This window comes from Oncorhynchus keta, unplaced genomic scaffold (genome assembly GCF_023373465.1).
Source record: "Oncorhynchus keta strain PuntledgeMale-10-30-2019 unplaced genomic scaffold, Oket_V2 Un_contig_10789_pilon_pilon, whole genome shotgun sequence".
In the NCBI taxonomy this organism is placed as follows: Eukaryota; Metazoa; Chordata; class Actinopteri; order Salmoniformes; family Salmonidae; genus Oncorhynchus; species Oncorhynchus keta.
In genome coordinates this window covers 132,724-150,398 of record NW_026277201.1, presented here as the reverse complement: position 1 = coordinate 150,398, position 17,675 = coordinate 132,724, and the positions used below count along the sequence as shown (strand labels likewise).

At 44.2% G+C, this 17,675-nt stretch overlaps 1 protein-coding gene across 2 annotated transcripts in view; it reads left to right on the top strand.

The window, feature by feature from the left end:
- LOC118373312 (probable G-protein coupled receptor 160) overlaps positions 1–17,675 on the top strand; it is a 40,188-nt gene that overhangs the window by 7,980 nt on the left and 14,533 nt on the right. Inside the window, exon 2 of one of the 2 annotated variants that reach the window (XM_052500494.1) lies at positions 12,576–13,636. In XM_052500494.1, coding sequence (XP_052356454.1) covers positions 12,625–13,593 — 969 coding nt within the window. In that variant the 5' untranslated portion in view covers positions 12,576–12,624 and the 3' untranslated portion in view covers positions 13,594–13,636. Of the gene's footprint in view, positions 1–12,575; positions 13,967–17,675 lie in introns of those variants that run through there. The other variant, XM_035759418.2, reaches the window with a different exon arrangement.

Genomic DNA, 17,675 nt, shown 5'->3' with positions numbered 1-17,675 from the left:
AAGTGAAGTTCTTCAGGAAAACATGTAACTCCACAACCTCAAAAGGAATTCCACAAGAACAAAGGCAATCCTCCAAGACAAAAAGTCAAATCCACAAGGAGGAAGGCACAGCACAAAAAGCCTCAAAAGATACTCAAAAAACAAACAAACAAGAACAAAAAACAGAACTCCACAAGAGAGTCCACCGGGATCAACAAGAGCTCACAGAGTACTAGGGCTGGGTGCTAACATACAAGCACAGAGCAAAGAACTGAGTAAAACAAAGGGTTTAAATACAATCAGGGGAAACGAGGCACAGGTGCAAATAATAATGGGGATCAAGGGAAAACAAAAGGTCAAAAGGCACAATGGGGGCATCTAGTGACCAAAAACCGGAACAACCCTGGCCAAATCCTGACACCACAGGTGGAAAAAATGCTACTTAAGTATGATCCCCAATCAGAGACAACGATTACCAGCTGCCTCTAATTGGGAATCATACACAAACCCCAACATAGAAAATAAAACTTTGAAACCCACATAGAAATAATAAACTAGAGTAAAACTCCTAGTCACACCCTGACCTACTCTACCATAGAAAAAACAAATATTTTTTATTTAACCTTTATTTAACCAGGTAGGCAAGTTGAGAACAAGTTCTCATTTACAATTGCGACCTGGTCAAGATAAAGCAAAGCAGTTCGACACATACAACAACACAGAGTTACACATGGAGTAAAACAAACATACAGTCAATAATACAGTAGAAAAATAAGTCTAAATACGATGAGAGCAAATGAGGTGAGATAAGGGAGGTAAAGGCAAAAAAAAGGCCACGGTGGCGAAGTAAATACAATATATCTAATCAAACTTATTTATATAGCCCTTCGTACATCAGCTGATATCTCAAAGTGCTGTACAGAAACCCAGCCTAAAACCCAAAACAGCAAGCAATGCAGGTGTAGAAGCACGGTGGCTAGGAAAAACTCCCTCGAAAGGCCAAAACCTAGGAAGAAACCTAGAGAGGAACCAGGCTATGTGGGGCGGCCAGTCCTCTTCTGGCTGTGCCGGGTGGAGATTATAAAAGAACATGGCCAAGATGTTCAAATGTTCTTAAATGACCAGCATGGTCGAATAATAATAAGGCAGAACAGTTGAAACTGGAGCAGCAGCACGGCCAGGTGGACTGGGGACAGCAAGGAGTCATCGTGTCAGGTAGTCCTGGGGCATGGTCCTAGGGCTCAGGTCCTCAGAGAGAGAGAAAGAAAGAGAGAATTAGAGAGAGCACATGTGGGGTGGCCAGTCCTCTTCTGGCTGTGCCGGGTGGAGATTATAACAGAACATGGCCAAGATGTTGTTACTGTAATTTAATTATGCCAATGTGCTTTCAACAATTGAAAGCCCTTAATCTATTTTATGAGAATTTGTAAGATTTCTTGTTTGCATAAAATAGACGCAGACCAGTCTTTCAATAATAGGTAATAGAATTTATTCTCGGAGCGCGCTCCCACTTAATCACGTGCAGCAGTTTATATACAGATCATGACGTCATTTCATTGCTTTAACAGAATCCCCTCCTCTCGACCGGGACAAAGTAAGGTGAAAAGTTCATTCTAACTTACTAACACACTCCCAGATAACTTTTGACCCCTCAACATTATCGATCACCACTGAACTGACAGTTTTAATTAACAGAAAACCTAGGAATGCACTCACTGCTTTATCTAAAAAACCCAGAGCTAAGTTTCTGTAGGGTCAACAATAGGCTAACGACCCCACAACCCATTAGTTTTATTCCTAGTTGGGATGGTGTTCATTAACCTCATAGTCTACCAATACCGGATCCGGGTTCGTGACTACGGCTCAAGCTCATTAGCATAACGCACAATGCGAAAAAATATTCCTAAAAATATTTAACCTCCACACATTAACAAGTAAAATAGCTCAAATGAAAAATAAACAAGTTGTTTATCTACCCAGCAAGTCAGATTTCTAAAATGTTTTACGGTGAAAACATAGCACATATTTATGTCAAACCACCACCACAGACATAGCTCATTTGCATAGCCAAGTAGGAAAAAATATGCAATCAACAAACGCAGGATTAAAAGAAAAATAATTTCACTAACCTTTTGAAATCTTCATCAGATGACAGTAATATAACATGTTACACAGTACATTCATTTTTTTTTCAATAATCTGCAATATATATCCATAAATCTCTGTTTACAATGATGCATCGTTCAAAAAATGCTACTAAAATGTCAGGAGAAATGCCGATAGCTCCGGCAGATAACGTCAGCTAACAAGGAATACACATCATAAACTTTGACTAAATATGCATGTTTTACATATGTATAGGAAGATACACTTCTTCTAAATGCAATCGCTGTGTTACATTTATTTTTAACGTTACAGGTTGCGTTCACTAGGCTATACTAGGAGTCGGCGCTCCAAAATTAGCATTATCGCTCCTCTATCTTGGAGTCGACAGAAACCCAAATTTACCACATAAATATTTCCTTACCTTTGCTGTTCTTCCATCAAAAGACCTGGAAGGGATTATACTTACCAAACCAGCGTTTAGTTTTCAAGTCTGCGTCTTTCGGTTCTCAAAATAGCCACATTTCGGTCGAAATGTAGGCAAAATTAAGCACCAAAACGTCGAAATTACATATTATATGTCGAGTAAACTTGTCAAACTATGTTCATAATTAAGCTTTAACATGTTATAAAGGTGCACAGAAATCTTGGGGACGAACAGAAACACACACGTCGTTTAATCGATCCTGAAGAAAATACATCACCCGGCCAGAGCGCGCGTAACAGTCACCTTTTTTTTCCGCTTGGCCGAGAGGTTTCGGGTCACTCAAACTCCCAAGCCCCATTGAAAGCAGGCTTCGTGCTGAACACGTACAGAGCGGTAGCTGTTTGGGAAGTGCGTGTGAGATGACGTCAAAGTTGGGCCAACTTTTACCATGACAAGAGAGCATTTGGGAGAATGCATGCCCTGAGGGTTCTGCTTTACATAGAGACACAATTTAAACGGTTTTAGAAGCTTTAGAGTGTTTTCTATTCGATAATATTTTTTATATGCATATATTAGCAATTTTGGGGAAAAATATTTTCAGTTTACTATGGGCACGCACTTTCTCCAACAGGGGCAGTTTCGAGCAAGAGTTCTAAGATTAACTTTGTTTTACTCCTTGTCCGTGTCACACAATCCCTTCTTATGAACTCATATTGTTAATAACTTATAAAACAGAGTATAAGTTTACTTAGTTACAATTCTATTTAAAATGGGGATATTGTTTATTCATTTATTCATAATGAATCCAACAGATGTTAACATGTTCATAAATTACCAGCATGGTCGAATAATAATAAGGCAGAACAGTTGAAACTGGAGCAGCAGCACGGCCAGGTGGACTGGGGACAGCAAGGAGTCATCACCAATATAGCAAGTAAAACACTGGAATGGTAGATTTGCAGTGGAAGAATGTGCAAAGTAGAAATAAAAATAATGGGGTGCAAAGGAGCAACATAAATAAATACAGTAGGGGAAGAGGTAGTTGTTTGGGCTAAATTATAGATGGGCTATGTACAGGTGCAGTAATCTGTGAGCTGCTCTGACAGCTGGTGCTTAAAGCTAGTGAGGTAGATAAGTGTTTCCAGTTTCAGAGATTTTTGTAGTTCGTTCCAGTCATTGGCAGCAGAGAACTGGAAGGAGAGATATACCAAAGGAAGAATTGGTTTTGGGGGTGACCAGAGAGATATACCCGCTGGAGCGCGTGCTACAGGTTGGTGCTGCTATGGTGACCAGCGAGCTGAGATAAGGGGGGAATTTACCTAGCAGGGTCTTGTAGATGACCTGAAGCCAGTGGGTTTGCGACGAGTATGAAGCAAGGGCCAGCCAACGAGAGCGTACAGGTCGCAGTTGTGGGTAGTATATGGGGCTTTGGTGACAAAACGGATGGCACTGTGATAGATTGCATCCAATTCATTGAGTAGGGTGTTGGAGGCTATTTTGTAAATTACATCGCCGAAGTCGAGGAGAGGTAGGATGGTCAGTTTTAAGAGGGTATGTTTGGCAGCATGAGTGAAGCATGCTTTGTTGCGAAATAGGAAGCCAATTCTAGATTTAACTTTGGATTGATGTGAGTCTGGAAGGAGAGTTTACAGTCTAACCAGACACCTAGGTATTTGTAGTCGTCCATATATTCTAAGTCAGAACCGTCCAGAGAAGTGATGCTGGATGGGCAGGCAGGTGCAGGCAGCGATCGGTTGAAGAGCATGCATTTAGTTTTACTTTCATTTAACCTCTTGATCCTACCTGGCACGCAGGCGTCCCATCTAGAGATCTAGAAATGCAAATGCGCTACGCTAAATGCTAATAGTACTAGTTAAAACTCAAACGTTCATTAAAATACACATTCAGGGTATTGAATTAAAGCTACACTCGTTGTGAATCCAGGCAACAAGTCAGATTTTTAAAATGCTTTTCGGCGAAAGCATGAGAAGCTATTATCTGATAGCATGTAACACCCCAAAAGACCCGCAGGGGACGTAAACAAAATAATTAGCATAGTCGTCGCTACACAAACCACACAAATAAAATATAAAACATTCATTACCTTTGACCATATTCTTTGTTGGCACTCCTAGATGTCCCATAATCACTATTGGGTCTTGTTTTCAATTAAATCGGTCCATATATAGCCTAGATATCGATCTATGAAGACTGTGTGATAAACGAAAAAAATAGCGTCTTATAACGTAACGTAATTTTTTAAAATTAAAAAAGTCGATGATAAACTTTCACAAAACACTTCGAAATACTTTTGTAATGCAACTTTAGGTATTAGTAAACGTTAATAAGCGATCAAATTAATCACGAGACAAAGTGTATTCTATAGGGGTCCGTCTGGAAATACTGTCCGGTGAAATCTCAACCAAAATATCCGGTCGTAGACCTGAAGAAAAAGCCTGTCCCTTGTTTGTTTGACCAAGAAACAAAGACTAGGCAAATGACAAGAGTGTTGACATCGTGTGGAAGCTGTAGGTACTGCATCCTCAGCCCCATTTAATGTCATTCGCCTATAACAATGGGTTGAAGTGGCGGATGGATATATTTTTCCATTTTCAGTGATCAGATTTTCCTGCACTTTTCAATGAAACGCACGTTCTGTTATAGTCACAGCCATGATTGAACCAGTTTTATAAACGTCTGAGTGTTTTCTATCCACACATACTAATCATATGCATGTACTATATTCCTGGCCTGAGTAACAGGGCGCTGAAATGTTGCGCGATTTTTAACAGAATGTTCGAAAAAGTAGGGGGTAGGATCAACAGGTTAAGAGCAGTTGGAGGCCACGGAAGGAGAGTTGTGTGGCATTGAAGCTCGTCTGGAGGGTTGTTAACACAGTGTCCAAAGAAGGGCCAGAAGTATACAGAATGGTGTCCTCTGCGTAGAGGTTGATCTGAGACTCACCAGCAGCAAGAGCAACATCATTGATGTATACAGAGAAGAGAGTGGAAGAGAGTGGGCCCAATAATTGAACCCTGTGGCACCCCCATAGAGACTGCCAGAGGCCCGGACAACAGGCCCTCAGATTTGACACACTGAACTCTGTCAGAGAAGAAGTTGGTGAACCAGGTGAGGCAGTCTTTTGAGAAACCAATGCTGTCGAGTCTGCCGATGAGGATGTGGTGATTGTCAGAGGCGAAAGCCTTAGCCAGGTCAATGAATACGGCTGCACAGTATTGTTTGTTATTGATGGCGGTTAAGATATTGTTTAGGACCTTGAGCGTGGCTGAGGTGCACCCATGGCCAGCTCTGAAACCAGATTGCATAGCGGAGAAGGTGCGGTGGGATTCGAAATGGTCGGTAATCTGTTTGTTGTCTTTGCTTTCGAATACCTTAGAAAGGCAGGGTAGGATAGATATCGGTGTGTAGCAGTTTGGGTCAAGATTGTACCCCCGTTTGAAGAGGGGGATGACCGCAGCTGCTTTCCAATCTTTGGGAATCTCAGACGACACAAAAGAGAGGTTGAACAGGCTAGTAATAGGGGATGCAACAATTTCGGCAGATACTTTTAGAAAGAAAGGGTCCAGATTGTCTAGCCCGGCTGATTTGTAGGGGTCCAGATTTTGCAGCTCTTTCAGAACATCAGCTGACTGGATTTGGGAGAAGGAGAAATGGGAATTCTTGGGCTAGTTGCTGTGGGGGTACAGTGCAGTTGATCGGGGTAGGGGTAGCCAGGTGGAAAGCATGGCCAGCCGTAGAAAAATGCTTATTCTCAATTATAGTGGATTTATCGGTGGTGACAGAGTTTCCTATCCTCAGTGCAGTGGGCAGCTGGGAGGAGGTGTTCTTATTCTCCATGGACTTTACAGTGTCCCAGAACTTTGAGTTTGTGTTGCAGGAAGCAAATTTCTGCTTGAAAAAGCTAGCCTTTGTCACGGCCGTCCAAAGAAGTGGACCAAAGTGCAGCGTATTAAGCGTACATTTTCCTTTTATTTAAAATGTTGCCAACAAAACAACAAACGAAGAAACAACCGTGAAGCTTACAGGGCTATAGTGACTATAGTCAACTACCCACACTAAAAGGAGGGAAAAAGGGCTACCTAAGTATGATTCCCAATCAGAGACAACGATAGAGAGCTATCCCTGATTGAGAACGATACCCGGCCAAAACAATGAAATAAATAAACATAGTAAACAAAACATAGAAAGCCACCCCATATCACACCCTGACCTAACCAAATAGAGAAATAAAACGTCTAAGGTCAGGGTTTGACAGTACCCCCTCCCAAAGGTGCGGACTCCGGCCGCAAAACCTGATCCTATAGGGGAGGGTCCGGGTGGGCATCTATCCGCGGTGGCGGCTCTGGTGCGGGACGTAGACCCCGCTCCACCTCTGGCTCACCCCACTTTGGTGGCGCCTCTGGTGTGGGGACCCTCGCCGCTGACCCCGGACCCTAGTTGCGGGCCACGGACTGGGACCCTCGCTGCGGGCCCCAGACAGGGCACCCTCGTTGCGGGCCCCGAACTGGGCACCCTTGTTGCGGGCCCAGACTGGAGACCATCGCTGGAGGCTCCGGACTGGAGACCGTCGCTGGAGGCTCCAGACTGGAGACCGTCGCTGGAGGCTGGAGGCCGTTGTTGGAGGCTTCGTGCCATGACTCCTCACTGGAGGCTTCATGCCATGGATCATCACTGGAGACCGTCGCTGGAGACTGGAGGCCGTTGTTGGAGGCTTCGTGCCATGACTCCTCACTAGAGGCTTCATGCCATGGATCATCACTGGAGGCTTCTTGCCATGGATCATCACTGGAGGCTTCTTGCCATGGATCATCACTGGAGGCTTCGTGCCATGGATCATCACTGGAGGCTTCGTGCCATGGAATGGGACTGGACGTCATGCCTGGAATGGGCACCGGCGTAGAGGAAGGCTCCTGCCATGGAGCGGGACTGGACACCGTGCCTGGACTGGAAGCTCCGGACTGTTGCCCCTTGCTGGAGGTTCCGGAACCTAGTGGTCCTTCTGTAGCACAGTTGGTAGAGCATGGCGCTTGTAACGCCAGGGTAGTGGGTTCAATTCCCGGGACCACCCATACGTAGAATGTATGCACACATGACTGTAAGTCGCTTTGGATAAAAGCGTCTGCTAAATGGCATATATTATTATTATTATTATTTTCCGGAACGTGAACTGTCTCAGGAGGTTCCGGACCGTGGACCGTCTCAGGAGGTTCCGGACCGTGGACCGTCTCAGGAGGTTCCGGACCGTGGACCGTCTCAGGAGGTTCCGGACCGTGGACCGTCTCAAGAGGTTCCGGACCGTCGCAGGAGGTTCCGTACCGTGGACCGTCGCAGGAGGTTCCGTACCGTGGACCGTCGCAGGAGGTTCCGTACCGTGGACCGGGTTCGCTGGAAGGAGGTTCTACGGGACTTCGCAGGAGGTTCCGTACCGTGAACCGTCGCCGGAAGCTACGGACTGTGAACCGTCGCCGGAAACTCCGGACCGCGGATCGTCGCCGGAAGCTCTGGACCGGGGATCGTCGCCGGAAGCTCTGGACTGGGAACTGTCGCCGGAAGCTCTGGACTGGGGAACTTTTGCCGGAAGCTCTGGACTGGGGAACTGTCGCCGGAAGCTCTGGACTGGGAACTGTCGCCAGAAGCTCTGGACTGGGGATCGTCGCCGGAAGCTCTGGACTGGGAACTGTCGCCGGAAGCTCTGGACTGGGGATCGTCGCCGGAAGCTCTGGACTGTGAACCGTCGCCGGAAGCTCTGGTCTGGGGATCGTTGCCGGAAGCTCTGGACTGGGGACCGTTGCTGGAAGCTCTGGACTGGGGACCGTCGCCGGCATGCACTTCAGGGCGCGTTCGAGGAGCAGGCACAGGACGTACCGAACTGGGAGGCCTAGTGTGTGTAGCCGGCACAGGTGGCTACACACACTAGGCCAACATAGAAATAAAACAACCTATATTAACCACCCTAGTCACACCCCGACCTAACCAAAACAGAGAATAAAAAGGCTCTCTATGGTCATGGCGTGACATAATTACTCTTTTATTATGTTCATGTTATTACTATGTTATTTTTTCCGTTATTTTTTTAAATATATTTTTTAAATGTACCTGTAGGAATATTTGTATTTTTTCTCAGGATTGTGCCCTGGAATCACATAGCTTGTAACTGTGTCATATCATCCCATGGCTCTGCTTCAACAGAGAAACACAAACCCCTGTCTCTAAACAGGATACTTCTGCTTCAACAAAAAGATGCCAACAGGATGTTTGCCCTATAATTACTTCTAGGACTTTCCCTATTCAGCAATAACTCTGCTACAACAAAGTTTCTAACTCGGGGTGCTACAACAAATACATAATGTGCACAACCTGTTCTTAGAACAGGATTTTCTATTATGTTTATAAGAAAATCAGTCTCACCCTGAATTTCTTTCATCTGTCCGGAATGATATATCTACTCACAGAAGATAGACACTTTCTGTGTAAACAGGTCCAAACCGTCTAACTGCATTCACAACAATAAACACTATATTGTACTCCTTTCTGCAAGGTTCCATACATGTGACTTTCTGTAGAAAGTAAAACCACTGCATTTCACATGCTGCGGTTGCACCCAAACATCTCTTAGCTCTTATGACTAAGTGACACCAAGACAAGTTTGTATCAGGTTTGAAAAAACACTAGCATATAACAAGAGACTACTCTTTAAGTGGTAAAACACGGGATAGCATGACTAATTATGTCATTTTCCACAACAGCACCCACTTTTATAAAATAAGAGATTGCTTCTAATATGCAAACGAAAGATGCCCAACGATTGGCTAATACGGCTTTATTTAAATGTTGTGGTAACATTTTGATATCGAGTATCATGATGGTATTGAGTATCATGATATTAAACCTGGTATCGAAGTCAGAATTTTGGTATCGTGACTACACTACAAAGACGATCATCAACATCACCCAACAGTTATACCTACAGTCATCCTGCAGAGTAATACACAATGGACAATTCACTGATTTTTATTTTTTTATTTCACCTTTATTTAACCAGGTAAGCTATTTGAGAACAAGTTCTCATTTATAACTGCAACCTGGCCAAGATAAAGCAAAGTAGTGCGACAGAAACAACAACACAGAGTTTAGTTACACATGGAATAAACTGATAGCTTCCCCGTAAACACAGAAGATTGACATGGCTACCTGTGGTTCCCCCTTCTCTTTCCAATGGCAGTCAACTGGATAATGAAGGACACCACCACAGGAGAAAACCTTGGACCCTCTGGTCCCAACTAGCAGACCTATACTTTGTTGACAACACAGTACACATAAAACATTTGCAGAACAAGATGTACTGGAGGAAGTGACACATTCACTTATCTGGGAAGTGTCATCAGGAAAGATGGAGGAAGTGACAAAGATCTACAAACAAGAATAGGAAAGGCAAGAACTGCATTTCTAATGCTTAAGCTAATATGAATCTCAAAACAAATGAACACTAAACAATCTATGCATCTTCAATACCAACAGGAAAATCAGTTTTACTATATGGAAAACCACAAGTCACAAGCAACAAACTACAAACATTCATAAACAAATGCCTAAAACACATCCTGAGAATACAGTGGCCATACGGAATGAAGATCTCTCGGAAATTACACAGCAAGAACAAATTGTCACAAATAAAATGCAGGAAATGGGGCTGTGTCGGGAACACCTTGAGGAAACCACGACCAGACAAGCTCTAACCTTGAACCCACAGGGAAAAAGGAAACCAGGAACACCCAGAAACAACCTAAGAAGGTATGTGGAGACAGAACCTAAAGATGCAGGATTATCCTTGAAAGAGGCAGACAAAACCACCCAACGCCGAGCCCACTTGAGGAAGTTTGTGAAAGGGTGTAAGTCAAGGAAGTATGCCCCATATGGGCATTGTCGTGTCTGTGACTATCATTAAAGCTGACAACTGTATATTATCAAATCAATTCTCTATGTGTAATTTAATTATGCGATTAAACTAATCATGTAACTTTAATTAATTAGGAAGACGGGGCACCACAGAAAATATGTGTATAAGAGTGTCAATTTCCCAAATATAACTCCACAGATATTTTCAAAACAGTGCTTATTAATGTATTATAATTACCTCATCAGTTCTCATGACTGAATGTCACAAACCCTTGGATATCAGCACGAACCCTAGCATAAATTATGAATCAGTGATGTACAAATCGGCTTAATTATTTATTTACTAACTAACTAACCAAATCACAGAAACACGTGAAAACACACACAATTAGTTCATACGAACTAATGACATATGACGTGATACAAAGAAAAAGTCCCTAGCGGACGAAACCAATATGATTGCTTGGTAGACAACGGAAAGGGGGTGTGGACTGCTCAACAGCGGGAAACTCATAGCTGATAACTACACTCATAGAAAATGCTAATAGTTTACATTAACGACCGCTCATTCGAAAATAAATTGCAATTGACATATTTACGAGTATATGTCTTGTTGTCTCTCTGTGGTCGCCGGTCCGTCTGCTGGAGAGAGTCGACAGAAAGTCTCTGGTCATAAGGGCACAGGGCGAGACCCAGATGCAGACACGGGAGGCAGATGGTTCGAGTCTCTGATATTTATTCTAATCCAAGGGGCAGGCAAGAGAATGGTCGTGGACAGGCAAAAATGTCAGTACTGAGTGGCAGGCAGGCTCGAGGTCAGGGCAGGCAGTATGGTCAGGCAGGCTCGAGGTCTGGCAGGCAGTATGGTCAGGCAGGCTCGAGGTCAGGGCAGGCAGTATGGTCAGGCAGGCGAGGCAGGCAAGGGTCAAAACCGGGAGGACTAGCAAAAACAGAGAAATGGGAAAAGCCTAATAAACTGCATGCTTTCCTGAGTTGTAGTGGGACGATCGTATAACATATCACGTGACCAACAAAAAGAAAGGAGGACCAAGGCACTCTTCATATAATTAATTAAAATGCCTTTATTAGTATGGCATGTTCAATAGAAACATCGTTTTCTCCCTGAGGAAGACCCTGCAGCCGAAACGCATCGTTTAAAAAAAACTTTGTTTCTATTGAACATGCCATACTACAGGCATTTTAATTAATTAAATTAAGAGTGGCTTGGTCCTCCTTTCTTTTTGATGACCAATTTACCCCTTTTACCAAAGAGCACCTTCTGTCTACCAAAATGTACTATTGTGTACCTTAATGGCGCTTCCATTCCTCCTCTTTCGACTAGATCGCGTGACCAAGTTTACTTCGATATGATGGTTATTATATCAATATTTATGCATAAAAGCACTTCCACCGCCATTTCAGGTATAATACATTTTACAGACACAAAAAGATCCCACCTTGTCTCGCATGCTTTGTTTTGTCGACATCTGGAAAGCTTACTGACAAATCAGCTTCCAAATCAGTTTCCATCAGGCCTGTTGTGACATTTGTTTATCCAACATATTTTACTTGCAATAAAAAGGTTGGATGGAAACCTTGTTATTGTAAAACAACTATTATTTAAAAAAAATTGAATAAATCAAAGGCAGCCCTGTGCCTGGTTTGAAATTCAATCATGCTCAAATTCATAGATGGAGCTATAAATGCAATAACACTTGATTTTGGTGGAATCCAAACAAAGAGTGTTGAGGCATGATACATCCATTAAAGGGAAAGTTCACCCAAAATACTAAATTACATATTGGTTTCCTTACCCTGTAAGCAGTCCATGGACAATATATGACAGCAATCCATGCTTTGGTTTAGTTTCCTGGCACCGTTTCCAAATGTTTTAGCATTTGTGGCACAAATCCCAATCAAGTCATAGTACAATATTAGCAGGGTAAGGAAGCCTGTGTCATTTTGTAATTTGGGTGAACCATCCCTTTACAGGGCGAGTTTAAGTTTCTTATTTTTGTAGTTGTTTCTGTAAACAAGTCACAAGAGTACTGTACTAGTACTGATAACACAACAAAAATGTTTCATTGCTTGGTAGAAGCTGTTTGTAGATTGCTGCTAACTGTTCCATATGTCACTCTCTCTTCAACAGCTTTTCCCTGAGCATGGTGACATCGAGTGGAACGTTACAGACCCAGTAGATGACTTCTGGAGTTGGGCTCAGTCCTCACGGCAAAAGCTTCAACATGCTGGCCATCATTGAGTCCTGGGAAGAGGAGGGAAGCTACTACGAGGACAGCACCGGTCAGTTTCTGTTCATCTTGCTGTTAAAGGTGGGCCTGGACTGTCTGGTCCTGTCGATGTGCTTGCGCTGGCTGCACACCTCCTTCATGGGCGTCTGTGGCCTCTCCGTCTTCCTGGTTGATGTGTTGTTGTTGTGCGCTGTGGCGGCTGTGTGGTTCCTCGGATCCGCCCGCTCCCCGGTGTCCATCTGCTTCCTCTTGGCTCATGCCTCAGCCGTATTCAACGCGCTGCCTCTGCCCATGCTGGGCCTGGGGCTGCTGGACTACGCCTCCGAGCCACGCTACACCACGTGCCACGACGCTCCCTGTAGGGACCTATGGAACTATGCCCTGACGCTGCTGGTGTGGGTGCTTGCCGGTGTGCACTCCTGCTGCTCAGCAGTCACCATCCTCCTAGAGGTTGAGTACGAGGGAGGGAGGAACGCTTTAGGGTGCACTGTGCAGGAGTCTGTGTTTGTGGTACATTTCTCAGTGGGGATCTCCGTGGCCATCTGCTGTGTAATGCTGCTCCACTACAAACAGATGCCTTTGTGGCTGAAGGAGGCCAACAGGCTGTCAGAGCAGAGGGATAAAGTTAACCCAATGTTGCAGAGCCACTTGAGATTCAGGTATGCCAAGTTACAGCAGCTAGGGGGTGACGAGGACGAGCAGAAAGCACTGTCAGTGGAGACTGAAAGGCAGAGGCCCCCCCTTTACCTCAGCCTGACTTTGGACTTTGGCACAACGTGGGCATCTTACCTGGTCATGTGCATCGCCTGTGAGCTTTTGGGCCTTGCAGTCCCTGCCTACATCAGCATCAACCTCCTATGGTTGGAGTGTGCCAACAGCGTATTGGTGGGGCTGGTGTTTTGGCTCAAGAGCGACTGACTGAGGCCTTACACCGCCAGTGGCATGTTTACTGGCACTTAAAGTAAAGATTCAACCATTTTTTAAAAATATATATTTTATTTTTAAATTTTCCATACAGTCAAAAATAATAATAACACACATAAAATGATATGTATATATATATTATTATATTGTGTTTGTGCATGTAGGCTACGCCGGGCGGCAGGGTAGCCTCGTGGTTAGAGCGTTGGACTAGTAATCGAATGGTTGCAAGATCCCCGAGCTGACAAGGTACAAATCTGTCCTTCTGCCCCTGAACAAGACAGTTAACCCACTGTTTCTAGGCCATCAATGAAAATAAGAATTTGTTCTTAACTGACTTGCCTAGTAAAATAAAAATAAATAAAATCTCTGAACAAAGTTTTATCGATTCCCTGGGTTAATTTATGTTTTCATGTGTAGCTGAGATATTGCTGTTCAAGCAGGCAGAAATTCTGCCTGTATAATATATGCCATTTAGCAGACGCTTTTATCCAAAGCGACTTACAGTCATGTGTGCATACATTCTACGTATGGGTGGTCCCGGGGATCGAACCCACTACCCTGGCGTTACAAGCGCCATGCTCTACCAACTGAGCTATGACGTAGCATTGAGATAAAGCCACTCTCAACACTGGAAGTTAATAGGACTTTTAGATTATGAAAATGCCTATCATACACGTCAGTTTTCAGGGTCTAAAGTGGGCACGTGATCGCGTTGCACTCCATTGCATTGGCTTGGTAGGTGACTCGTTTGGAGGTAAGACATGTACAAAAATATTACTACATCTCGTTAGGTTCTAATTATCAGAGTAAGAACTCAACGGACGCTATGAAAGCTTAAACCATGTTTATTTATCCCAGAGGGTTGAACAGCTGAACCGACCAAAATACATTTCCAATAGTGGTGTATGTACCCCAATCTTCTCCTTCTCTTCAAACACTAAATCTCTGTGGCTAAGCAGGAAATGAAGTGGCAATGAACTGTGCCTTCTCCCTTAACATGACCTCAACCCCCTTCATCACTAATCCACGGCTCTCTCCTCTTATCAGTGCTGCCACGTGATCATTTACCCTGCACTCAGCACATTCCAAGCTTAATTGCACCCACCATATACCTTCCTCCTACAGATAACCATGAACTTTTGGTGTAGACCCTCTAACCCTAAGCACTCAATATTTCAAAAGGATACCTGATAATTAACCCTATCCCAAGTTTAGGAGTTAGAACCCAGAATCCATCAGTCCCCTGTTTTGAACATTTAACTCCATACTGTTCAACATGACATAAACTTGGGAATTACTTATAGATGGACAAACAATAATAATAAAACAAAAACAAAAAATAAACATGATTCACCGTGAGGTTTACAAACTCCGAGACTTACAGTATGTTGACATGCCTCTGTCCTATGATCACACCATTTCTCATAGAAACTGATAGTAACGTGTCCGCTGGAGTTGTTGACCCTTTCCATTTCAACTTTCTCCTTAGGGTTCCTAAGTGAGTGATAGCACAAGACTTGAAAATCAACGAGAAACACAAAACATAACAGTATTAACAATGTGGTAAGCTTTTCATAATTATAAATGCAAAGAAATCCCAAAGTTTGATAACATGACAATTTCCACTCTCTCTTCGCCCGATTCTATGCTGATTCTGGATTCTGCTGGATTCCACAAAAATGAAGGCCCTATAAAACCTCCTCATGCTTTCATCCAGTCTTCCCTATCAGGCCACAGGGTATAAGAGGTGTTCCCAAGCCATGTCATTTTAACTTGATAGGCACGTCACCTGATAGGCAAGTGCTGCCCTTTCCCACATGGACAAAAGGAACACCTATGTGAGAATGCTGTTCATAGACTACAGCTCAGTGTTCAACACCATAGTGCCCACGAAGCTCATCACTAAGCTAAGGACCCTGGGACTAAACCCCTCCCTCTGCAACTGGATTCTGGACTTCCTGACAAGAAGCCCCAGGTGGTAAGGGTAGGCAACAACATGTCTGCCACGCTGATCCTCAACACTGGGGCCCCTCAGGGGTGTGTACTTAGTCCCCTCCTGTACTCCTTGATCACCCACAACTGCGTGGCCAAACACGACTCCAACACCATCATTGAGTTTGCTGACGACACAACAGTGGTAGGCCTGATCACCGACAATGTGTCACGCCTGCTCCCGCTCTTCCCCCTGGCGCTCGAGGGCCCCAGGCTGCCCAGCATTACGCACACCTGCCTTCCCTCGTTACGCGCTTCAGTTATTTTGGACTCACCTGGACTCACTCAATCACCTGTTTATTACCTCCCCTCTATCTGTCAGTTCCCCAGCTCTGTCCCCCGCTGCTGCATTGATTGTTGTTTGTCATTGTGTATCTGTGTTCTGACGTTGTTTCTGTCTTGCTCTTTGTCTGTTCATAATTAATTGTCAACTCCCCATGCCTGCTTCTCATCTCTGGCGTCGGTCCTTACACGATGACGAGACAGCCTATAGGGAGGAGGTCAGAGGTCTGGCAAAGTGGTGCCAGGACAACAAACTCTCCCTCAATGTGAGCCAGACAAAGGAGCTGATCGTGGACTAGGAAAAGGCGGGCCGAACAGGCCCCCATTAACATCAACGGGGCTGAAGTGGAGTGGGTTGAGAGTTTCAAGTTCCTTGGGGTCCACATCACCAACAAACTATCATGGTCCAAACATACCAAGACAGTAGTGAAGAGGGCACGACAACAACTTTTCCCCCTCAGAAGACTGAGAAGATTTAGCATGGGTCCCCAGATCCTCAAAAAGTTCAACAGCTGCACCATTGCTGCACCATCCTGACCGGTTGCATCACACTGCCTGGTATGGCAAATGCTCGGCATCTGTAAGGCACTACAGAGGGTAGTGCGTATGGCCCGATACATCACTGGGGCCAAGCTTCCGGCAACCCAGGACCTATATAATAGGCGGGGACAGAGGAAAGCCCATAAAATTGTCAGAGACTCCAGTCACCCAAGTCGTAGATTGTTTTCTATGCTACCACACAGCAAGCGGGAAGGGAGCACCAAGTCTAGGACCAAAAGGCTTCAACTCTCAAGCCATAACACTGCTGAACAAATAATCAAATGGCCACCCATTTGTTTTGCACACTGCTGCTACTCGCTGTTTCTTATCAATGCATCGTCACTTCACCCCTACCTACAGTTTAAGTCGGAAGTTTACATACACTTAGGTTGGAGTCATTAAAACTAGTTTTGCAACCCCTCCACAAATTTCTTGTTAACAAAATATAGTTTTGTCAAGTTCGTTAGGACATCTACTTTGTGCATGACACAAGTAATTTTTCCAACAATTGTTTACAGACAGATTATTTCACTTATAACTCACTGTATCACAATTCCAGTGGGTCAGAAGTTGACATACACTAAGTTGACTGTGCCTTTAAACAGCTTGGAAAATTCCAGAAAATGATGTCATGGCTTTAGAAGCTTCTGATAGGCTAATTGACATCATTTGAGTCAATCGGAGGTGTACCTGTGGATGTATTTCAAGGCTTCCCTTCAAACTCAGGGCCTCTTTGCTTGACATCATGGGAAAATCAAAAGAAATCATGCAATACTTCAGAAAATAAATTGTAGACCTCCAACAAGGCTGCTTCATCCTTGGGAGCAATTTCCAAACACCTGAAGGTACCACGTTCATCTGTACAAACAATAGTACGCAAGTATAAACACCATGGCCGTAAACCACTCAGGAAGGAGATGCGTTCTGTCTCCTAGAGATGAACGTACTTTGGTGCGAAAAGTGCAAATCAATCAGAGAACAACAGCAAAAGACATTGTGAAGATGTTGGAGGAAACAGGTAGGAAGGTAGGAAAATTACGTGGATATATTGAAGCAACATCTCAAATGGGTCTCCCAAATAGACAATGACCCCAAGCATTCTTCCAACGTTGTGGTAAAATGGCTTAAGGACAAAGTCAAGGTATTGAAGTGGCCATCACAAAGCCCTGACCTCAATCCTATCAAACATTTGTGGGCAGAACTGAAAATGTGTGTGCGAGCAAGGAGGCCTACATATCTGACTCAGGTATACCAGCTCTGTC